A 25,919-nucleotide genomic window follows, 5' to 3' on the forward strand; every position below is an offset into this window, starting at 1 on the left:
CTTATGGTAAACGTAAATGTCTCAAGCCAGAAGCCTCCTTGTATTCCTCGTGTGTACTGTATACTGAGTGGATGTAAAATAGCTTCATATCACCCCCTGCTTACTGTTAAATGTTTCCTTAGGACCAGAGGACCCAGTGAACCCTGAAACTCTAAATGGCCACGCCACGCTTAGTCTGGGGTCAGAGGAGGTCAAAGTTGACATAGAGTCTCCTGAAACGCCTTCAGAGGAGAAGACCGAAGAGTCAGAGAATTCTGAAGACAAAGCAGGTGGAATGCGTTTAACATGTTTGTCTGCAAGCAGGCCAAAGCTAAATGAAATGGCATGGTCTAAGTCCATTCAGTGTTTGATTGAATAATGTGTCCACTAGCGCTTCCTATTTTGGCTTTGACCTCCAAGCATGAGTCTGAACAGAGCAATAACCCATCCACTGATGGCCAATATTACCCTGTTAGACCTGCAGGAGTATTGCCATCTGAAGCTTTTAATGTGTTGTGGGGGTTTCTCAATTCAATTTGTATTGGTTTTTCCACCCCATATCCATTAAGATGTCTCCATCGCTGTTCATCTTTTAGCAGATGGCTGATCGGCACATTGCTGCACACTCCAGCAGAATGTATCCAGATACACCTTCAATGTTAAATCCCCTTGATGCTTGGATAGAGAAATTAAAGAGTAGAAATCCCCTATTCTTAAGACCTGCAGGTCAATGGAGTCTGTCACTTCTGCAATGATCAAATGCCTTCAGTACTCTTACTGATCATACCACTGGAGCCAGAGCTCTGGCCTCTTCAGATCAATAGTAAGCCACTCCACTGCTCCCCACTTAAGACCAAAGACAAACTGGAATGACGGGCTAGATCTCTCTCCAACGACACATTCAGAGTGGTTCAGCTGGTCAATGCAGGTCAGGAAAACTGATTCAATTGAGTTCTCAGTTCATTACAGAGATCAGACTATGCCTCATCTACAGTGCCCGAGCACTGAGGGCACTGCCTGGCAATAATAATGTGCTGCTTTAATGAATGCATCGGGAGAATGGTCGTGACAGCTCAGATGAGTAAGAATGTGGAGAGAAATTCTCCTATGTTGACCCCACAAGATATACTTTATAAGTCCATACTAGATGGACATTTGTCTTTACTTTTGTCCCCTCCGATATAAACACACACGTTAGGTTAGAGGTCAAGTCACATCATAAAGGTTTGTTAGACCTTTCTTCATACCTCCGATATACAGTGGCTTGTGAAATGATTCACCCCCCTTGGCATTTTTCCTTTGTTGCCTTACAACATGGACTTAAATTGTTATGCTGGAAGGTGAACCTCCATCCCAGTCTAAAATCTCTGGAAGACTAAAACAGGTTTCCCTCAGTAATTTCCCTGTATTTAGAACCATCCATCATTCCTTCAATTCTGACCAGTTTGCCAGTCCCTGCCGATGAAAAACATCCCAGCATGATGATGATGGTGGTCTTATCTAACCAGAGTAACCATCTTCTCAAATCATATCAAATTTAATTTGTCACATACACATGGTTAGCAGATGTTAATGCGAGTGTAGCGAAATGCTTGTGCATCTAGTTCCGACCATGCAGTAATAGCTAACAAATAATCTAACCTAACAATTTCACAACAACTACCTTATACACACAAGTGTAAAGGAATTAATAAGAATATGTACATAAAAATATATGAATGAGTGATGGCCGAACAGCTTAGGCAAGATGCATTAGATGGTATAGAGTACAGTATATACATATGAGATGAGTAATGTAGGGTATGTAAACATTATATAAAGTGGCATTGTTTAATGTGGCTAGTGATACATTTATTACATCCAATTTTTTATTATTAAAGTGGCTAGAGTTAAGTCAGTATGTTGGCAGCAGCCCCTTAATGTTAGTGATGGCTGGTTAACAGTCTGATGGCCTTGAGATAGAAGCTGTTTATCAGTCTCTCAGTCCCAGCTTTGATGCACCTGTACTGACCTCGCCTTCTGGATGATAGCGGGGTGAACAGGCAGTGGCTCGGGTGGTTGTTGTCCTTGATGATCTTTTTGGCCTTCCTGTGACATCGGGTGGTGTAGGTGTCCTGGAGGGCAGGTAGATTGCTCCCGGTGATGCGTTGTGCAGACCTCACTACCCTCTGGAGAGCCTTGCAGTTGAGGGCGGAGCAGTTGCCGGTCCAGGCGGTGATACATTTCGTCTGCCTTCTGAGGTTGAAGAGACCACGCTGTCTGTGTGGGTGGACCATTTCAGTTTTTCCGTGATGTGTACGCCAAGGAACTTAAAACTTCCCACCTTCTCCACTACTGTCCCGTCGATGTGGATAGAGGGCTGCTCCCTCTGCTGTTTCCTGAAGTCATCTCCTTTGTTTAGTTGACATTGAGTGTGAGGTTATTTTCCTGACACCACACTCCGAGGGCCCTCACCTCCTCCCTGTAGGCCGTCTCGTCGTTGTTGGTAATCAAGCCTACCACTGTAGTGTCATCTGCAAACTTGATGATTGAGTTGGAGGCGTGTATGGCCACACAGTCATGGGTGAACAGGGAGTACAGGAGAGGGCTGAGAACGCACCCTTGTGGGGCCCCAGTGTTGAGGATCAGCAGGGTGGAGATGTTGTTACCTACCCTCACAACCTGGGGGTGGCCCGTCAGATAGTCCAGGACCCAGTTGCACGGGGCGAGGTCGAGACCCAGGGTACTATGGTGCTAAATGCTGAGCTGTAGTCGATGAACAGCATTCCTACATTGTCTCCAACATGCCTTTTGGCGAACACCAAACGTGTTTGCTTATTTTTTTCTTAAGCAATGGCTTTTTTCTTGCCACTCTTCCGTAAAGCCCAACTCTGTGGAGTGTACGGCTTAAAGTGGTCCTATGGACAGATACTCTAATCTCAGCTGTGGCGCTTTGCAGCTCCTTTAGGGTTATCTTTGGTCTCTTTGTTGCCTCTCTGATTAATGCCCTTCTTGCCTGGTCGGTGAGTTTTGGTGGGCGGCCCTCTCTTGGCAGGTTTGTTGTGGTGTCATATTCTTTAAATGTTTTAATAATGGATTTAATGGTGCTCCGTGGGATGTTCAAAGTTCCAGATATTCTTTTATAACCCAACCCTGATCTGTACTTCTCCACAACTTTGTCCCTGACCTGTTTGGAGAGCTCCTTGGTCTTCATGGTGCCGCTTGCTTGGCGGTGCACCTTGCTTCGTGGTGTTGCAGACTCTGGGGCCTTTCAGAAAAGGTGTATATCTACTGAGATCATGTGACACTTAGATTGCACACAGGTGGACTTTATTTAACTAATTATGTAACTTCTGAATGTAATTTGTTGCACCAGATCTTATTTAGGGGCTTCATAGCAAAGGGGGTGAATACATATGCACGCACCACTTTTCAGTTTTAAATTTTTTAAATGTTTCTTTTCACTTCACCAATTTGGACTATTTTGTGTCTGTCCATAGCATGACATCCAAATAAAAATCTATTTAAATTACAGGTTGTAATGCAACAAAATAGGAAAAATGCCAACAGGGGTGAATGCTTTTGCATGGCACTGTAAACACACGTTAGGTTGGAGGTCAGGTCACAGCTTAAGGGTTTGTTAGACCTTTCTTCATTCCTCCGATATGCACATAATGCACCGACTATATGTTCCCCACTTTTACGATTATTAGTGAGACTGTGTCTGTCCGACTCCCTCCATCTGGGTGTTGATAAATGACAGGAGAGGTTGCTCTGCTCCCCCTCCTCTACCCTCGTAGTGACAAATGAAAACAAAGCTACTCCAAATGGGAACCAGGCCAGAACGAACCAGGCCAGAACGCGGGAGGCCCCCCAAAAAAGCCCTACCACTGCAACTCCCAAATCAGCTGGTGGGGTTACAGCAGGGCGCAGGGACGGAACCATGGGCGGTAAAAAGCTGGCCAAAAGCACAGGCAAGCAAGCTACTGCTCCCACAAACAAAACCCTCAAAACAATTACCGTGGGAGCGGTGAGTATCAGTGGTGCTGGTTGGTTGGGAGAGAGAGAGAGAGAAGCCTGTTTGCATGCAAAACCCGTCTTCGCATGTGGAAAGCCTCCCTCCGTCCATCAGTCCATCCATCCTTGTCCCCCCTCAGGAATGAATGGTAGTGTCCATACTAGAATAGGCTGAGGATTTACAGTAGTTGAAAGTTTTGTTTTTTTTGTAGCAAAAAGGGAAGTGAGAAGAGTGTGTACAGAGTGTTGCCTGCAAAGACTTTTACACAGCAGAGCACTACAATGAGACAATGTGTCCCATTTGTGTTCCCCTGCTTGCTGTCTGCCTGCTGCCTGCCTGCTGCCTTCCTGCTGCCTTCCTTCTGCCTGCCTGCGTCTGTCTGTTGTTTGCCTGCTGTCTACTTGCTGTCTGCCTGCTGCCTTCCTGCTGCCTACCTGCTGTCTGCCTGCCTGCCTGCTGTCTGCCTGCCTGCCTGCTGTCTGCCTCTGAGAACCCTTGCTCATGTGGTTTCTTTTTGTCTTTGGTGCATGAGGATCTGGTTCATGGATCGTTTGGTTCCCCAGGTCCTGTGTGGCCATGTCGTGTTTGTGTGTGTCTGTCCTGTCTGTCTGTCTCTGTCTGTCTGTCTGTCTGTCTGTCTGTCTGTCTGTCTGTCTGTGTGCCAGCGTCTGTGCACATGTCTCATTTGACCCCATTAGAATAAACTATGCTAACTATGCTCAGGGCCAATAGTGTTGCATGTGATGGGCATGCCTGCCAAACTATGTATTTTATGAGTTTCTGTAAAGAAATGCCATATTTTGGGCTCTCCATATTTCTGTTTTATGTCCATTGTTATCCTCTGGCTATAGTAATCTTTGAGTTTGCATTGTTATCTTGTTGAGTGACAGTTTATTGAGATCACATTGTTCTCTTGTTGAGTGACAGTTTATTGAGTTCACATTGTTCTCTTGTTGAGTGACAGTTTATTGAGTTCACATTGTTCTCTTGTTGAGTGACAGTAGTTTATTGAGTTCACATTGTTCTCTTGTTGACTGACAGTAGTTTATTGAGTTCACATTGTTCTCTTGTTGAGTGACAGTTTATTGAGTTCACATTGTTCTCTTGTTGAGTGACAGTTTATTGAGTTCACATTGTTCTCTTGTTGAGTGACAGTAGTTTATTGAGTTCACATTGTTCTCTTGTTGAGTGACAGTTTATTGAGTTCACATTGTTCTCTTGTTGATGACAGTTTATTGAGTTCACATTGTTCTCTTGTTGGATGACAGTTTATTGAGTTCACATTGTTCTCTTGTTGAGTGACAGTAGTTTATTGAGTTCACATTGTTCTCTTGTTGAGTGACAGTTTATTGAGATCACATTGTTCTCTTGTTGAGTGACAGTAGTTTATTGAGATCACATTGTTCTCTTGTTGAGTGACAGTTTATTGAGTTCACATTGTTCTCTTGTTGGATGACAGTTTATTGAGTTCACATTGTTCTCTTGTTGAGTGACAGTTTATTGAGTTCACATTGTTCTCTTGTTGAGTGACAGTAGTTTATTGAGATCACATTGTTCTCTTGTTGAGTGGCAGTAGTTTATTGAGTTCACATTGTTCTCTTGTTGAGTGACAGTTTATTGAGATCACATTGTTCTCTTGTTGAGTGACAGTTTATTGAGATCACATTGTTCTCTTGTTGAGTGACAGTTTATTGAGATCACATTGTTCTCTTGTTGAGTGAGAGTTTATTGAGATCACATTGTTCTCTTGTTGAGTGACAGTTTATTGAGATCACATTGTTCTCTTGTTGAGTGACAGTAGTTTATTGAGATCACATTGTTCTCTTGTTCAGTGGCAGTAGTTTATTGAGTTCACATTGTTCTCTTGTTGAGTGACAGTTTATTGAGATCACATTGTTCTCTTGTTGAGTGGCAGTAGTTTATTGAGTTCACATTGTTCTCTTGTTGAGTGACAGTTTATTGAGTTCACATTGTTCTCTTGTTGAGTGACAGTTTATTGAGTTCACATTGTTCTCTTGTTGAGTGACAGTTTATTGAGTTCACATTGTTCTCTTGTTGAGTGGCAGTAGTTTATTGAGTTCACATTGTTCTCTTGTTGAGTGACAGTTTATTGAGATCACATTGTTCTCTTGTTGAGTGGCAGTAGTTTATTGAGTTCACATTGTTCTCTTGTTGAGTGACAGTTTATTGAGTTCACATTGTTCTGTTGTTGGATGACAGTTTATTGAGTTCACATTGTTCTCTTGTTGAGTGACAGTAGTTTATTGAGTTCACATTGTTCTCTTGTTGGATGACAGTTTATTGAGTTCACATTGTTCTCTTGTTGAGTGACAGTTTATTGAGTTCACATTGTTCTCTTGTTGGATGACAGTTTATTGAGTTCACATTGTTCTCTTGTTGAGTGACAGTTTATTGAGATCACATTGTTCTCTTGTTGAGTGACAGTAGTTTATTGAGATCACATTGTTCTCTTGTTGAGTGACAGTTTATTGAGTTCACATTGTTCTCTTGTTTAGTGACAGTAGTTTATTGAGATCACATTGTTCTCTTGTTGAGTGACAGTTTATTGAGTTCACATTGTTCTCTTGTTGAGTGACAGTTTATTGAGATCACATTGTTCTCTTGTTGAGTGACAGTTTATTGAGTTCACATTGTTCTCTTGTTGAGTGACAGTAGTTTATTGAGATCACATTGTTCTCTTGTTGAGTGACAGTTTATTGAGTTCACATTGTTCTCTTGTTGAGTGACAGTTTATTGAGTTCACATTGTTATCTTGTTGAGTGACAGTTTATTGAGATCACATTGTTCTCTTGTTGAGTGACAGTTCATTGAGTTCACATTGTTCTCTTGTTGAGTGACAGTTTATTGAGTTCACATTGTTATCTTGTTGAGTGACAGTTTATTGAGTTCACATTGTTCTCTTGTTGGATGACAGTTCATTGAGTTCACATTGTTCTCTTGTTGAGTGACAGTTTATTGAGTTCACATTGTTCTCTTGTTGAGTGACAGTTCATTGAGTTCACATTGTTCTCTTGTTGAGTGACAGTTTATTGAGTTCACATTGTTATCTTGTTGAGTGACAGTTTATTGAGTTCACATTGTTCTCTTGTTGAGTGACAGTTCATTGAGTTCACATTGTTCTCTTGTTGAGTGACAGTAGTTTATTGAGATCACATTGTTCTCTTGTTGAGTGACAGTAGTTTATTGAGATCACATTGTTCTCTTGTTGAGTGACAGCAGTTCATTGAGTTCACATTGTTCTCTTGTTGAGTGACAGTTTATTGAGTTCACATTGCTCTCCTGTTGAGTGACAGTAGTTCATTTGGTTTTGAATAGCTTCGGTATATCTACCAAATGGCGTTTCCACAATACAACCTATATCCATAATACTGCCTGTATCCACAATACAACCTCTATCCACAATTCGGCCTGTATCCAAAACACAACCTCTATCCACAATTCGGCCTGTATCCACAATAGGGCCTGTTTCCAAAATACGGCCTGTATCCACAATGCGGCCTGTATCCACAATGCGGCCTGTATCCACAATGCGGCCTGTATCCACAATACGGCCTGTATCCAAAATACGACCTGTATCCACAATGCGGCCTGTATCCACAATGCGGCCTGTATCCACAATGCGGCCTGTATCCAAAATACGACCTGTATCCACAATGCGGCCTGTATCCACAATGCGGCCTGTATCCACAATGCGGCCTGTATCCACAATACGGCCTGTATCCACAGTACGACCTCTATCCACAATACGGCCTGTATCCACAATACCACCTCTATCCACAATATGACCTTTGGAGCACCTTAAATGAAATTTGAGGCAAAAGGGCAAATTCCCACTTCCATCATTCACTGAATCAGATTGCTCATTCAGATTAGCAAATTTAGGCATGACATGCCAGCAACAAACGCTGGCACTACACATTCAAGTATATCTGACCAAATTATGAAAGACAAATAATATTTAACTCTGTAAAGTGAGTGTGGAAGAGGTGAAAAAATAGTTGTCTATCAAAAATGGCAACCCACTGGTGGTCTGACAACTGGGATAGAAAATGACTGAGGATAATAGTGGACGATATTGCCACTCCCATTTGCCATATCTTCAATTGAAGCCTACTAGAAAGTGTGTGACCTCAGGCCTGGAGGGAAGCAAAAGTTTTTCTCCCACCTAAGAACAATAATGCCCCTTTAACTGTCTTAAATAGCCGACCAATTGGCATATTACCAAACCATAGTAAACTTTTTGAAAAAATTGTGTTTGACCAGATGCAATGCTATTTTACAGTAAACAAATTGACAACAGACTTTCAGCACACTAATAGGGAAGGGCATTCAACAACCACAGCACTTACAACAATGACTGATGATTGGCTGAGAGAAATTGATGATAAAAAGATTGTGGGGGCTGTTTTGTTAGACTTCAGTGTGGCTTTTGACATTAACGATCATAGTCTGCTGCTGGAAAAACGTATGTGTTATGGCTTTACACCCCCTGCTATATTGTGGATAAAGAGTTACTTGTCTAACAGAACACAGAGGGTGTTCTTTAATGGAAGCCTCTCCAATATAATCCAGGTAGGACATCTGTACTAGGATTACGTGTCAGAAATTGAGAAAAACTGAGTTTAAATGTCTTAGGCTAAGGTGTATGTAAACTTCTGACTTCAACTGCACATTTAAACTCAGTTTTTCACAATTCCTGACATTTAATCCTAGTAAAAATGTCCTGTCGTAGGTCAGTTGGGATCATCACTTTGTTTTAAGAATGTGAAATAATAATAAGAATTAATAATAATAAAAATAGTGGAGAGTGATTTATTTCAGCTTTTATTTCAGTCATTACATTCCTAGTGAGTCATAAGTTTACATACACTCAATTAGTATTTGGTAGCATTGCCTTTAAATTGTTTAACTTGGGTCAAACGTTTCAGGTAGCCTTCCACAAGCTTCCCACAATATGTTGGGTGAATTTTGGCCCATTCCTCCTGACAGAGATGGTGTAACTGAGTCAGGTTTGTAGGCCTCCTTGCTCACACACGCTTTTTCAGTTCTGCCCACAGATTTTCTATGGGATTGAGGTCAGGGCTTTGTGATGGCCACTCCAATACCTTGACTTTCTTGTCCCTTAAGCCATTTTGCCACAAATTTGGAAGTATGCTTTGGGTCATTGTCCATTTGGAAGACCCATTTGCGACCAAGCTTTAACTTCCTGACTGATGTCTTGAGATGCTGCTTCAATATATCCACATAATTTTATTTTCTCTTGTGAAGTGCACCAGTCCCTCCTGCAGCAAAGCACCCCCAGAACATGATGCTGCCACCCACGTGCTTCACGGTTGGGATGGTGTTCTTCGGCTTGCAAGCATCCCCCTTTTTCCTCCAAACATAACGATGGTCATTATGGCCAAACAGTTCTATTTTTGTTTAATCAGATCAGAGGACATTTCTGCAAAAAGTACAATCTTTGTCTCCATGTGCAGTTGCAAACCACAGTCTGGCTTTTTTATGGCGGTTTTGGAGCAGTGGCTTCTAGTGGTCGACCGATTAATCGGAATGGCCGATTAATTAGGGCCGATTTCAGGTTTTCGTAACAATCGGAAATCTGTATTTTTGGGCGCCGATTTATTTAACTAGGCAAGTCAGTTAAGAACACATTCTTATTTTCAATGACGGCCTAGGAACGGTGGGTTAACTTGTTCAGGGGCAGAAGGACAGATTTTCACCTTGTCAGCTCGGGGGATCCAATCTTGCAATCTTACAGTAAACTAGTCCAACGCAATAACGACCTGCCTCTCTCTTGTTGCACTCCACAAGGAGACTGCCTGTTACGCAAATGCAGTAAGCCAAGGTAAGTTGCTAGCTAGCATTCAACTTATCTTATAAAAAACAATCAATCATAACCACTAGTTAACTACACATGGTTAATGATATTACTAGATATTATCTAGCATGTCCTGCGTTGCATATAATCTGACTGAGCATTCAAGCATACAAGTATCTAAGTATCTGACTGAGTGGTGGTAGGCAGAAGCAGGCGCGTAAACATTCATTCAAACAGCACTTTTGTGCGTTTTGCCAGCAGCTCTTCGTTGTGCTGACCATGGCTTACCCTGACCCTGGCCGTGACCCCACTCTCCGAGGGTGTGTCAGGGAGAGTTGGGATATGCAAAAAACGCGTGCTTATAATACACTCAAATTATTATTATTATTTTACTCTTCTATTTCTATCACATGAGCACAACATTCTATAGAACATATATATATATTTGTTATATCATTGACTGTTAATGTTCCAGATTTAAACAAAAGGCTCATGTTCGTCTGAAGTCCCTGGGCTCGTCATTTAAAATGACAGCAAAAACAAAAGCGCATAAAATACAACAGGACATCAGCCAGTTTTTGCTGTTGTTTCAAATAAACCTAATGAAGTTTCTTCTCCTCTTAGCCAAATCCTCTCATCCTAAGAAAACTGGAGGCACATCCAAGACCACGGCCCAGTCCTCATCCTCCTCATCGTCCACACAGTGTAACACAAAGATCTCGAAGGACAGGCCTGCCAATCCAACCGGGACAGAGAAGACCAACAAGCGCGAGCTCCAACTAGCAACTGACCCTTCCCGCTTCTCTGGAGCCCCCAAGGCCTCCCCAGACACAGACAGCCTACCAGGTGAAAGACGGCTCACGGGTCCTGGGGATGGGAACCAGGGGGGTAAGGAGGATCCCTCTTCTGGCCCAGAGGGCAGGCCTGCTGCTCAGGATAACTCCTCTCTGCCTGGGGTGGATAAAGACGATGCCTCAGGTGCTGGCCCTCAGGACCCTGGAGAGAAAGCACCCCTTGTCAACAGCACCACTGAGGACACTTCCTTCACTGAGTCTCAAAGTGAGAGCTCCACGGAGGAAGCCCTGGGGACTGGGAAAGATGGAGGAGGTGACCATGAGCAACAGTCGGGGGACGAAGACCATGACTTAGAGAAAAATCGGAGGTATGTCTCTAGTGCAGAAAAGCCATTTTATGGGGTTTCGTACAGAGAAAAAACAGCACAGAACATGTTATTGTTCATTAATGCCACAAAGCCACTTCATAAGGGTATGAACAACAGAATTATAAGAACATTTATATTGTATGAACATTTTTGCAGACAGAACCATATAGCTGAAGTCTCAATATATTTGAAGTATGTTCCCAGGCTGTACTGTGGTATTCTGCTAGCTACTGTACTCCAGACACCTACTGGAGCAGCTGAACAGATGCTTGCTGAAAATCTATATTGAAGCATGGCAATGTTCTTTCATCATCTCAGAGAACGACATTCATCAGAAAGGGTTGCGCGTTTTGAGACGCATCTGATTAAGCATGGCCTTGTTTATCATGAGCATCCTGCTACAGATGTAGGGTCTTAATTTGATCACCCTGGTACTTGAGAACTTTCCTGCAATGCAGGACATTTTAAACTTATAGTGTACTTGAGGTTTAAAAAGTATTCTGAAGTTTGTAATTTCCACTTAGAAATCAGACTTGATTTTCCCTTACGAAAAATGTATCAACCCCTACAAAAAATGTCCATTAATTATAATCCACATAACATTTCACATTTCCTGTTGCTGCAAGATTTTTTTCCTGCTGTAGCAAACTGGCTCAAATTAAGGTCTTATGCGGGAAACACACTCCGTCATATTGTACATGCAGGAATGGAAGGGAAACTAGTTCTAGCTGTCTCCTGCTACAAGGGTTTTGAGTTGTGCACTTTGCGTCCATATAGCAGGTCTGAGTTCATAAAGTGAAGCAGACCTGGGTCAAACACAGACATATTTCAAAGTATTTGAGATATTTGAGGTACATTTTATGTAGCTTGAATTCTGCACTTTTGGGATCATTCCATTTGTTCTATCAAACCAGGCCAATTAAATCAAGTGCATTTCAAGTATTTGAAAGTAGTTGAGTTATATATTTGACCCAGGCTGGTAGTAACTGAAGAAAATATAAGGGTGTCTTACATCATGTTTGCTCTTACGAAACTTTGGAATGAAATCAGGTGGTATTGGTAGGAAAGCTCTTTACTGCAATCACGATTACATAATAATACAGTATGCTGTACAAAACTCCATCGAAGGGATGATGTAAGTCTTACTGCACGTGTAAATGGTCAGCAGCATTGGGAGTCGAGACAGTACTGCAGATTCAGAAGACAGCACAGCAGTGTAAAAAACTATTCTGTGTGGAATATTGTACTGTATAATTTACTGATATACACTTATTCTCCCAGAGAAGCTGGATCATTTGCCAGGGGTATTGCACTTGGTCATGCGTGGGATGTTCCCCAATGCTGGAAGGGGGGCTTGAGTGAAAAGTTTGGGAACCCCTGTTGTAAGTCACAGAACCCTGTCTGTGAAGTATGCCTTCAACCATTGGATATAGGATAGTTTACCTTGCATGATGCCAGGTTCATGAGGAAAAACCTTTTGGGAAAGAAAAGGCCTGTTTTCACCAGCGTTTTGGTCTATACACCCTTAATCTACATTTTTTAATCGCCATTTTCCATTATGCAACGAGGACAACAATGGACATGATAAATCAATCAATAGACAAGAATCAATCAAGTAAAAACGCTTTATCAGTTTTGATGATATGATTCCAGGCCTACCAATGGGATTGGTGAGAAGCTCCACAGTGTTAACCTGGAGAGCCCAGAGGTTACAGTCATCCCAGACAGTACTACGGAGTCTGACTACCACTCCATAGTCAGCGACTCTGACTCAGATGGGCCCATCCTCTACCGAGACGAAGAAGAGGACGAGGATGAGGAGGACGAGTATACCACAAGTAAGGAATCCGTCACAGATATAGAAGCTTACAGCTAATTGTGTTCTAGCCTTTAGTCAGTCAGTCTTCATGTATGCTGTCCAGCCTTTGCAACAAATTCATCCATAGCCACTAGTGCACTCACTGCAAAAAGTGAAATCTAAGCAAGCCTAAATATCTTATATTGATGGATAATTCACTTAAAATAAGTGTTGTTCTTTTCTTACCAAGCTAAATGATCTTACGGCAGATCTTTTTGCTGATTTGATTTTATTAACCAAGATATTTTAATTGTCTTAAGGTAAAATATCTTGAAACATATCTTAATTTAGCTTATTTCTAATTAACAACAAAAAATTATCTGCCAATGATGTGAGATAATTTTGCTTGGTAAAAAAAAAAAAAAAAACATATTTTAAGTGAATTATCCCTCTATAAGATATTTAGGCTTGCTTAGATTTCACTTTTACCGTGATAGAAATACGGAAAACACCCATGAAACAAGACTAGAAACAAGACTAGAAACAAGACTAGAAACAAGACTAGAAACAAGGACTAGACACAAGACTAGAAACAAGACTAGACACAAGGACTAGACACAAGGACTAGAAACAAGACTAGAAACAAGACTAGAAACAAGGACTAGAAACAAGGACTAGACACAAGGACTAGAAACAAGACTAGAAACAAGACTAGAAACAAGGACTAGACACAAGACTAGAAACAAGGACAAGGAACAACCAAAACACAGTTGAAAACAATGTCACTTCTTGTGTTTCTTTCTGGGAGGTTTTATATGTACTAGTATATGTACTGCACAGAACACTTTCCTACAGTATAAAACTGGGGGGCTAGCTGGATTTACATGACTATTATTGGTTTTGTAGGCTCTCTAGCCAGTAAGATCCGCCGCAGGGACACCCTGGCCATCAGACTTGGCAACCGGCCCAGCAAGAGAGAGCTGGAGGAGAAGAACATCCTGCCTCGTACCTCTGAGACCGAGAGGCAGGAACTCCGCCAGCAGATTCACTCCAAGCTAGTGAGGTACAGAGTACACCCCTGGAGTCATGCACACATATACACACACAGACACACACAGACACACACAGACACACACACACCGGGGTTTCCGCTGCACTCATTTTCCTGTGGTGCTGCGCAACGGCAAAATCATTGCCGCCACGCAACAATGGAACATGAATTCCTGTGAAAACAAAACAAACAATTAATAGAAAAATCTAACAACCCCATAGTAGAATAGTTGATCTATTTAACTAGTCGGCTAGATAAATCTTTTTAACAAGTCGGATAAATAAATATTCCTCTCATGGCTCATTCATGTTATAAGTGCCACAGGGATGGAAACATGCATTCTGACAAGTAGTCAATGCACAACAATTCTTGCAATCGTGAAAACAACAGTTTTAATGGCTTTTGTTTGGGAATCTCAGCTTTTCATTCCTACTTTATTTATTTCTCAACTCATAAATATGCGTGAAATACGCCATTTTAAACCTGGGGTTTTTAACAGACGCATGGTTACACATTACCACTCCACAATTCGCAGTGTGCATAGGGGAGAGTGGGGCTGAATGTAACACTGGTTAGTTGTAGGCCTCTCTACCTCAAAATAATTTATTTGGAATGACATAAAAAAATTGTGATGAGAGATAATATTTTTTGTTGAGCAAGAGTAGTGGAAACAGGGAAAGTGTTGGGGGAAGAATTGTGACATGAAGTGGTTTCTGTGAGAAGTACAGGCTTTTTACTCCAGGTGGCAAGTTACCCTAGATTACCCTAACAGGTAGACCTAAATCATATTCAGAGTTTATGCACGTTTTTTGGGACATAAAATGAATCAATATGATAATAACTAGTTAAAAGATCACATTTGAGATCTGGCTAATGATTAGCCCAATAGGGTAAATGCAGATAGGCAAACCCATGCTTCAGCCTATTTATTTGCGTTTGGCAGCTTCAGTTGGGAATAAGGTGATAATGTTTATTGCTAATAGCATAGCTGATAATATGGACCATGCATAGGATATATACTGTACATGGCCCAATATATTAAAATAATTTTACTAATGTATTATTGGGCTAATTTCTGGAGGTGGAAATTCTATTTTAGATGGTGTCAGCATAATTTTTTAAATTCATCCTTTTAAAAAGTCACCAGAACTGAGCTCCTCAGTCCTTCAACATACAAATTATAGGAGGGACCCACCCTCTTCAACCCCCCTCCGCAACCTTTTCCCCTCACTCCTTTTCCCCACTGCTACACATGTTTCCAGAGGAAACACTGACACACACCACTGTCTGAAGCAGCAGTAGGTGTCTCTAGCTTTGGGATCCACCACTCCAGAAGACCCGGCATGACTTGCTGTGGGTATAACCCGAGGCTTCTTCTAAGTTTCCACTCATCAGTGGGGGGTTGATAACATTACCCTGTGCTATTAAAGTTCTGGATAGAATAATGAGATGTGTTGGAGCCAAGTCTCCAAAACCTACAGTATTTGTTTGTCATCAAGATTATATCTAATATGAAATAACTGTTCGTTCTGGTGTGAGATTCCTGAAGATTTGGTAGCACTAAAATCATCTTTCATCCAAGGGACTTAAAATGATCCTAGTGCTACAAAGCTTTTGGGGAACAAATCACAGTGGTGTTGTCTCACTTCCTTCTCCCTCTCTGTCCCTCACAGACAACTTAGTCAGAGGCCCAGTACTGAGGAACTGGAGCAGAGGAACATTCTGAAACGTGAGTGATCACAGACAGACAGCACCACAGACTGCACCACACTGGCCCCAGTCAGACCACAGACAGACAGGACCACACTGGCCCCAGTCAGACCACAGACAGACAGGACCACACTGGCCCCAGTCAGACCACAGACAGACAGGACCACACTGGCCCCAGTCAGACTACAGACAGACAGGACCACGCTGGCCCCAGTCAGACCACAGACAGACAGGACCACACTGGCCCCAGTCAGACCACAGACAGACAGGACCACACTGGCCCCAGTCAGACCACAGACAGACGGGACCACACTGGCCCCAGTCAGACCACAGACAGACAGGACCACACTGGCCCCAGTCAGACCACAGACAGACAGGACCACACTGGCCCCAGTCAGACCACGGACAGACAGGACCACACTGACCCCAGTCAGACCACGGACAGACAGGACCACACTGGCCCCAGTCATACCACAGATAGACAGGACCACACTGGCCCCAAGCTGGTTGAGAGAATGCCAAGAGTGTGCAAAGCTGTCATCAAGGCTCTCAGAGACGCTATGCACAGCCTCTCAGGGACGCTATGCACAGCCTCTCAGGGACGCTATGCACAGCCTCTCAGGGACGCTATGCACAGCCTCTCAGGGACGCTATGCACAGCCTCTCAGGGACGCTATGCACAGCCTCTCAGGGACGCTATGCACAGCCTCCCAGGGACGCTATGCACAGCCTCTCAGGGACGCTATGCACAGCCTCTCAGGGACGCTATGCACAGCCTCTCAGGGACGCTATGCACAGCCTCTCAGGGACGCTATGCACAGCATCTCAGGGACGCTATGCACAGCCTCTCAGGGACGCTATGCACAGCCTCTCAGGGACGCTATGCACAGCCTCTCAGGGACGCTATGCACAGCCTCTCAGGGACGCTATGCACAGCCTCTCAGGGACGCTATGCACAGCCTCTCAGGGACGCTATGCACAGCCTCTCAGGGACGCTATGCACAGCCTCCCAGGGACGCTATGCATAGCCTCTCAGGGACGCTATGCACAGCCTCTCAGGGACGCTATGCACAGCCTCTCAGGGACGCTATGCACAGCCTCTCAGGGACGCTATGCACATCCTCGCAGGGACGCTATGCACATCTGTTAGAATCTCAACAACTACCTGTTGAAGAATAGAACAATGGTCTATGCTGGGCTCGGGTTTAAAGGGTTGACTATGTATGGTTAACAAAATACAACTCTAAAATCAAAGTTTGTCAGATGTTTTCAGACCTCAAAAGCAGACTTCTGTTGAGATAATTCCATATTCCAGGACATCAGTTTTGTAGATGTAGCCATAAGGCACACTCCAACATCAATTGGAAAGATAAGCACCGTACAATTTCCAGATCTATCTTTTCCATCCATTTGTAGACCACATTGCTTAATTAATAATCGCTATATTGGGCAGTGAAGTACCACCCCAGCCTACTTACTTCTTTTTAATTTCACTGCAGAGACAAATGAAGCTGATCAACATGAAGCCATACAAGAGATTAAAAGGAGACTCTCCCGAAAGGTACTGTCATTTATACTATGTTTAGGTAAGCCTGCTGAACGTCTGCATCTCATTGAGTTTATGGCTGATGACTTGTGTTGATATTTGTGGTACACAGATCCATCTGGTGGACATAGCCGGAACTGAATTAACTGGAACCAAACGCATTCAAACTCATATTCACTGAATTACCAGATAATGTCTTAGGTTCTGAATTACCAATAAAAATTCAATCTCATTGACTGAATTACCAAACAGTTTATGAATTTATGAATTACCAAACAAATGTCAAACTCATTTAGGGTTATACAATGTGAGGGGGTGCACACATTGTCACATTCAGAACCCACATTGAAAGTGGAGGAAGATGATTGTGTTTATTCCATTGTTTTAAAAAAGTATAATAGAAAATAACAAACTCATCATTTTAGAGTTTTTGGACAAGCCAAAATGCAGCAACTGTATGACTCAGTTGCCACAGTGCATACTGTAGGGCATACCAGCTCTGTGTGAGAAGCATGCCACAGTGCATACTGTAGGGCATTCCAGCTCTGTGTGAGAAGCATGCCACAGTGCATACTGTAGGGCATTCCAGCTCTGTGTGGGAAGCATGCCTCAGTGTAGTATCAGGCTGCTTGAAATTCCTCAGATTGCTTGCCCCTGTGGTGGCTGGGGGAAGAGGGAATTTTCCAGGGTTAGGCCAACACTGCTTGACCTTAGATATAATAAAGAGAACTGGAGTGTAGTTTCAACACAATGCCCCTGTATGGCATTGTGGAAGGACTTTAAACTCTTCCGACAACTCTCCATCCATCTCCCGTGCCGCAGCTGTCTTGTCTAGAAGTCACACTTTACAGTTGTCAATCACTGGCTACTTACACTGAGTATACCAAACATTAGGAACATCCCCTCAAAACAGCCTCAACTCGTCAGGGCATGGACTCTACAAGGTGTCGAAAGCGTTCCCCAGGGATGCTGGCCCATGTTGACTCCAATGCTTCCCACAGTTGTGTTAAGTTGGCTGTATGTCAAGTTGGCTGTATGTCCTTTGGGTGGTGGACCATTCTTGATACACACCAAGCAACTTTGCAGTTCTTGACACATACTGATGCACATGGCACCTACTACCATATCCCATTCAAAGGCACTTAAATCTTTTGTCTTGGTCTTTCACCCTCTTAATGGCACACACACACAATCCATGTCTCAATTGTCTCAAGGCTTAGTCCTTCCTTAACCTGTCTCCTCCCCTTCAGCCACACTCACTGAAGTGGATTTAACAAGTGACCTCAATAAGGGATCATATCTTTCACCTGGATTCACCTGGTTAGTCTATGTCATGGAAAGAGCAGTTGTTCCTAATGTTTTGTCCACTCTGTATATTTCGTGTGTGTTTGTATAGCTGAGTGTGAGGCCGACAGTAGCAGAGCTGGTGGCTCGGCGGATTCTGCGCTTCAATGAGTACGTGGAGTGCACAGATGCTAAGGACTATGACCGCCGCGCAGACAAACCCTGGACCAGGCTCACTCCAGCTGACAAAGTGGGTTCCAGACTCCTACCGTATAATGTTATTGCTAAAGCGACTAAAACACATGACATTCATAATGCCATTAAATACTTGGAATAAGAGAGGTTATAAAAAGGCATAATTAAAAAAAAAATTGTTAGCATTTTCTTCCTCATGTATTCCAGCTACCTGAACAATGCTGTAAATACATTATTCACATATAATGAGTTATCTACCATTTCATCTTCAGTTATATTAAATGTGTTGCCTGTCTGAAGCTATTCACGGTCTGATAGTTTGACAATTAATTCATATATTTGACAATTAATCTATGAATCCCTCAGGCTGCTATCCGTAAAGAACTGAATGTTTATATTCCCTCAGGCTGCTATCCATAAAGAACTGAATGTTTATATTTCCTCAGGCTGCTATCCGTAAAGAACTGAATGTTTATATTCCCTCAGGCTGCTATCCGTAAAGAACTGAATGTTTATATTCCCTCAGGCTGCTATCCGTAAAGAACTGAATGTTTAGATTCCCTCAGGCTGCTATCCGTAAAAACTGAATGTTTATATTCCCTCAGGCTGCTATCCATAAAGAACTGAATGTTTATATTCCCCCAGGCTGCTATCCATAAAGAACTGAATGTTTATATTCCCCCAGGCTGCTATCCATAAAGAACTGAATGTTTATATTCCCCCAGGCTGCTATCCGTAAAGAACTGAATGTTTATATTCCCTCAGGCTGCTATCCGTAAAGAACTGAATGTTTATATTCCCCCAGGCGGTTATCCGTAAAGAACTGAATGTTTATATTCCCCCAGGCGGTTATCCGTAAAGAACTGAATGTTTATATTCCCTCAGGCTGCTATCCGTAAAGAACTGAATGAGTTCAAAAGCAAAGAGATGGAAGTTCATGAAGAGAGCAAACAATTTACCAGGTAATGACAACTTGAACCTTATTGATCCCCAGCCATTACACTTCATTATGAGTGATACAAGATAATAAACTGCTGTTTGATTTAGGCCTAGTAACAGTGCAGACTTCAGTTCTGATCCAACAGTGTCTGTTTCCCTGTGCCTTGGCAGATTCCATCGGCCCTGAGGCATTTCTCTCTCCAGTGGGGGTGCTGGTCGGCTGCCGGCACTGCCTAAAGGCTCTCTCTCCCCGCTGCGGGCTTCACCATCGGGCTTTTCCCCGGAGCCTCGGGCCTGGATGCCCTTAGGCACGGACACATGGACACCGTCTCCCAGGGCCAACCTGGCTCCAGCTCTACAGATCAATAGAGGTTGATAACATTGGGCCACACCTGCTTACACAGACCAGACCAGACTGGGCTTTAGTGCTGTGTGAAAAGAGACAGACCGAGAGAGAGAGGCCAGTATCCATGAAGGACAAAACTGTTGCACGTTGTAACACAGCACTGATTTAATTACCCACATTCTTTTTGGCTTCCCTAAAGCACCTTAACAGGCCTTGACCAAGTCCCCATGGGACTGGAAGGGAAATGGTTTTGCAACTATGACAATGTTGTAGGTTAGGCAAGTCCAGCCAAAGGTAACAGTAATCAAATCCATGTTTATTTGTGATATACACAGGATACAATGTAAACCGTGCAATGCAATGCTTACTTGCAAGCTTCCTCAACAGTGCAATGACAAATATAACCAAATCAGACACATAGTCCTTAACTTAACGTAATCTTGGAAGTGCATGGCAAGGTGTTAAGAATTAATGGTTAGTTTTACTGCCATGTGGTCTTGATGGTGGAAATTAAGGTGTTTGGGTCTTGTTTTAAGGGGTGATTGTTGATGCTGATCTCAAAGTGGCTGGGACTACATGAATTTTGCCTAGATAATAAGGAATATGTATCATTACTGTATTTGTCATGTTTTCTAGAACACTTACCATTATTGAGCATATATTTTACAGGGACAGAGCAGAGTGGACCCTATTGATCTATGTAGGCTATTCTTCCACTCCCTCTTTCCAAATTTAGGGCAAGTTCAGAACAAATTGGTCTGCCCTTCAGATTGGTTGAGCTATTAATAATGGATGGTCTGTGTAGTTTGAAAGTATATGATAAATGTTAGTATTTTACAGTCCCAGATGAATCCATTGAGCTTTTTTCCTGGTCATAAAATGTGAAGCATTTCTTTGATATTTCTGTGATGAGGTGCACCAATCAATTTACATTCATTTCAGACTGCTAAGGGCAGCTGTAGAATATAGGAAGAGAACCATAGTATTCATGCTAATGTTTTTCTCATTCTATGGATTTTTTGTACATAATGTATATCAGTTGCATGATCACAAGTTTACTGCCAATTACCCTATAGATTTTTACATTGATGTGATGTACAGGATGAGTTTTGTATTGATGGCGCTATGTGCTGTTCATATATGAGTACTGTATCTTTGAATTATGTCAGTACATAATATTAATGTATATACAGTACCAGTCAAAAGATTGGACACATGCTCATTAAAGGGTTTTTCTTTATTTTTACTATTTTCTACATAGTAGAATAATAGTGAAGACATCAAAACTATGAAATAACACATGGAATCATGTAGTAACCAAAAAAGTGTTAAACGATTCAAAATATATTTTGGATTTTATATTCTTGAAAGTAGCCACCCTTTGCCTTGATGATAGCTTTGCACATTCTTGGCATTCTCTCAACCAGCTTCATGAGGAATGCTTTTCCAACAGTCTTGAAGGAACCAAAAATCTAAAATGTAGAACAAAGGACAGATTTCCACCGGTCTAATGTCCATTGCTCATGTTTCTTGGCCCATGCAAGTCTCTTCTTCTTATTGGTGTCCTTTAGTACTGGTTTCTATGCAGCAATTCAACAATGAAGGTCTGATTCACGCAGTCTCCTCTGAACAGTTGATGTTGAGATGTCTGTTACTTTAACTCTGAAGCATTTATTTGGGCTGCAATTTCTGAGGCTGGTAACTCTAATGAACTTATCCTCTGCAGCAGAGGTAACTCTGCGTCTTCCTTTCCTGTGGCAGTCCTCATGAGAGCCAGTTTCATCATAGCGCTTGATGGTTTTTGCGAATGCACTTAAAGAAACGTTCAACGGTATTGAAATTTTCCGTATTGACTGACCTTCATGTCTTAAAGTAATGATGGACTGTCATTTCTCTTTGCTTATTTGAGCTGTTCTTTACATAATATGGACTTGGTCTTTTACCAAATAGGGCTATCTTCTGTGTACCACCCCTACCTTGTCACAACACAACTGATTGGCTAAAATGCATTAAGAAGGAAAGAAATTCCACAAATTAACTTTTAACAAGACACACCTGTTAATTGAAATGCATTCCAGGTGACTACCTAATGAAGCTGGTTGAGAGAATGCCAAGCGTGCAAACTGTCATCAAGGCAAAGGGTGGCTACTTTGAAGAATCTAAAATAGAACAAATATTTAGATTTGTTTAACACTTTTTTTGGTTACTACATGATTCCATATGTGTTATTTCATAGTTTTGATGTCTTCATTATTATTCTGCAATGTGGAAAATAGTCAAAATAAAGAAAAACCCTGGAATGAGTAGGTGTGTCCAAACCTTTGACTGGTACTGTACATTTATTGCCACTCCCATATCCATCATGCATATACGAGGTCTATATATGCCTCTAAATTGCTTTATTGTTCCGTTGTTGATCACATACATAGATACCATTTATGTGAACCATCAACGGTGTATGCTCAGGAAGAAGATGCCATAACCCTTCAGTATTAGCTACATAGACTAAAAGTGACCCCATGGCCACTTAAATGGTGTAATATGTTGACTTAAGGCTCTATTCAATCAGATCCGCTTAAAAATGTCAAGATTCACACACTGAATAGGTGCAGTGAAATGTGTTGTTTTACAGGGTCAGTCATAGTAGTACAGTCCCCATGGAGCAAATTAGGGTTAAGTGCCTTGCTCAAGGGCATATCGATAGACCTTGTTGACTCGGGTATTCGAACCAGTGACCTTTTGGTTATTGGCCCAGCGCTCTAACTACTAGGCTACCTGCGAAAGCTTCTAATAACCTGTTTTTGCTTTGTCATTCTGGGGTAATGTGTGTAGATTGATGAGGTAAAAAATTAATTTAATCAATTTTAGAATAAGGCTAAAACGTAACAAATGTTGAAAAAGTCAAGGTGTTTGAATACTTTCGGAATGCACTGTATATATTTATATATAAAAATATGTATGTATATATATGTGTATGTGTGTGTGTGTGTGTGTGTGTGTGTATATATATATATATACACTGCTCAAAAAAATAAAGGGAACACTTAAACAACACAATGTAACTCCAAGTCAATCACACTTCTGTGAAATCAAACTGTCCACTTAGGAAGCAACACTGATTGACAATAAATTTCACATGCTGTTGTGCAAATGGAATAGACAACAGGTGGAAATTATAGGCAATTAGCAAGACACCCCAATAAAGGAGTGGTTCTGCAGGTGGTGACCACAGACCACTTCTCAGTTCCTATGCTTCCTGGCTGATGTTTTGGTCACTTTTGAATGCTGGCGGTGCTTTCACTCTAGCGGTAGCATGAGACGGAGTATACAACCCACACAAGTGGCTCAGGTAGTGCAGCTCATCCAGGATGGCACATCAATGCGAGCTGTGGCAAGAAGGTTTGCTGTGTCTGTCAGCGTAGTGTCCAGAGCATGGAGGCGCTACCAGGAGACAGGCCAGTACATCAGGAGACGTGGAGGAGGCCGTAGGAGGGCAATAACCCAGAGCAGGACCGCTACCTCCGCCTTTGTGCAAGGAGGAGCAGGAGTAGCACTGCCAGAGCCCTGCACAAGGACCTCCAGCAGGCCACAAATGTGCATGTGTCTGCTCAAACGGTCAGAAACAGACTCCATGAGGGTGGTATGAGGGCCCGACATCCACAGGTGGGGGTTGTGCTTACAGCCCAACACCGTGCAGGACCTTTGGCATTTGCCAGAGAACACCAAGATTGGCAAATTCGCCACTGGCGCCCTGTGCTCTTCACAGATGATAGCAGGTTCACACTGAGCACATGTGACAAGAGTCTGGAGACGCCGTGGAGAACGTTCTGCTGCCTGCAACATCCTCCAGCATGACCGGTTTGGCGGTGGGTCAGTCATGGTGTGGGGTGGCATTTCTTTGGGGGGCCGCACAGCCCCCCATGTGCTCGCCAGAGGTAGCCTGACTGCCATTAGGTACCGAGATGAGATCCTCAGACCCCTTGTGAGACCATATGCTGGTACGGTTGGCCCTGGGTTCCTCCTAATGCAAGACAATGCTAGACCTCATGTGGCTGGAGTGTCAGCAGTTCCTGCAAGAGGAAGGCATTGATGCTATGGACTGGCCTGCCCGTTCCCCCAGACCTGAATCTAATTGAGCACATCTGGGACATCATGTCTCGCTCCATCCACCAACACCACGTTGCACCACAGACTGTCCAGGAGTTGGCGGATGCTTTAGTCCAGGTCTGGGAGGAGATCCCTCAGGAGATCATCCGCCACCTCATCAGGAGCATGCCCAGGCGTTGTAGGGAGGTCATACAGACACGTGGAGGCCACACACACCACTCAGCCTTATTTTGACTTGTTTTAAGGTCATTACATCAAAGTTGGATCAGCCTGTAGTGTGGTTTTCCACTTTAATTTTGAGTGTGACTCCAAATCCAGACCTCCATGGGTTGATAAATTTAATTTCCATTGATAATTTTTGTGTGATTTTGTTGTCAGCACATTCAACTATGTAAAGAAAAAAGTATTTAATAAGAATATTTCATTCATTCAGATCTAGGATGTGTTATTTTAGTGTTCCCTTTATTTTTTTGAGCAGTATATATATATATATATATATATATATATATATATATACTGTGTTTCACCATCATTGTGTATAGTTTTGTGTATTGACAGACCAAGCCATGAAAACACAAGTTTATATTATTATTTACCTTTTGTCGGACTGTTTCTGTCCCATTGTGCATAATCGATTTAATGTGGTCAGGATCCGAATGTTGTAGAAGTGTGTTTGTGTTGAAAATCATCTGTGCGGTGGAAAGTAATTTGTCTGCCTGGCCTTAATCCACCTTGCAGTCAACTGTGAAGTCACTGAAAGGCACTCAGTTCCAATGGCATGTCTTTGTCTCTGGTTCTTGTCCATTGATCACAGTTGAAAGCACCTCTGTGGATATAGGCAGCAGCAAATGCCAAAAGCAATACGTTCAGTCTCTTAGAAGGGTCAAAGTGACAGGCAGGACCCTTGAACAAAGACCACACGTCTCAAGTAATATTAATTGCGTAATATTTTGAAGCAGCATATCTCTGTGAGGGAAATATGAGTAGCTAACATGTTTGTGGAAAATACTGTATGTTAACATCTATTGGAGTGGGTTACTGGCCAGCCTTTTGTGCCAACTGCTAAACCCACATTTTATGGAAACAGATGGTTTAAAGCTCACTTAAATGTCTCATTTTTCTAGAAGAATCCTAAGTTAGATGGAGTATGTCAATTTGTATCACTTTCCATTGGGTTACAGCAATAAAACTCTGATGGGGTTGGGGTTTATTGGTTTCAGGTTACTGTGGGAGAAGCAGTCAAACAGACATTGCTTGCACTTACATTAGTGTACATATGTCACATTTTCCACTGGTTGCCAAGCTCAGCAATATAACCTCATCATACGGTACACAGCCAGGCGACTTCCTGTTTACAGGCATGAACAACAACAGAGTGGGTGAGCTAATTTTGCACAGCCGGGGCGTCAATGATTAGAAGTTGGTTTGTATCCACCACCCCTGATAGCTGGCCTTGTCATCGATGGTCAGTGTACACCGCCGGGCCCCTAAAGCCCTGTTTATACCTGGTTCTAACATCCTTTGTTCTGATCTTGTCAACATTCTGATTGTGCACACATTTTTAGACAGGTGTAGATGATTAAGTCTCATTTTGATCACAACTTAAGGTAGTCAGGGATCTAATGTGTCTGGATATCTTACAAGTGTAGACGGTTTTAGACAATGAAACCATTTAAATCATCATTATCCCGTCTTCTAAAATCTTTGCCCTGTGACGCCATTGACTTATGGCATCAATATATGTCTTCAAATGAATAATTAAATATTATTTTAGAAGAAATAATAAATAATGAATAATTAAATAATAAATAATACATAATTTGCTTACGGGGGGACCTGATATCTGATTACAATGCAGGCACAATGGGGGAAATGAGACACATTTGTGCAACAGATACAATGTGGGCACAATCAGAATGAGGACAATATCAGGACAAAGGATGCATTTTAGCACCAGATATAAACA

At 42.4% G+C, this 25,919-nt stretch overlaps 1 protein-coding gene across 4 annotated transcripts in view; it reads left to right on the forward strand.

The window, feature by feature from the left end:
* The window catches only part of LOC110503037 (phosphatase and actin regulator 2), a 74,311-nt gene extending 49,158 nt beyond the window's left edge, over positions 1–25,153 (forward strand). For 3 of the 4 annotated variants that reach the window (XM_036960796.2, XM_036960799.2, XM_036960798.2), the window contains exons 4-12: positions 123–269; positions 10,440–10,977; positions 12,631–12,815; positions 13,682–13,838; positions 15,500–15,555; positions 17,036–17,097; positions 18,479–18,616; positions 19,447–19,523; positions 19,672–25,153. In XM_036960796.2, coding sequence (XP_036816691.1) covers positions 123–269; positions 10,440–10,977; positions 12,631–12,815; positions 13,682–13,838; positions 15,500–15,555; positions 17,036–17,097; positions 18,479–18,616; positions 19,447–19,523; positions 19,672–19,687 — 1,376 coding nt within the window. In that variant the 3' untranslated portion in view covers positions 19,688–25,153. Of the gene's footprint in view, positions 1–122; positions 270–10,439; positions 10,978–12,630; positions 12,816–13,681; positions 13,839–15,499; positions 15,556–17,035; positions 17,098–18,478; positions 18,617–18,927; positions 19,105–19,446; positions 19,524–19,671 lie in introns of those variants that run through there. The other variant, XM_036960797.2, reaches the window with a different exon arrangement.
* Positions 25,154–25,919: the final 766 nt, after the last annotated feature.

This window comes from Oncorhynchus mykiss, chromosome 23, assembly GCF_057628025.1.
Source record: "Oncorhynchus mykiss isolate SJ-2025 chromosome 23, ASM5762802v1, whole genome shotgun sequence".
NCBI classification, from domain to species: Eukaryota; Metazoa; Chordata; class Actinopteri; order Salmoniformes; family Salmonidae; genus Oncorhynchus; species Oncorhynchus mykiss.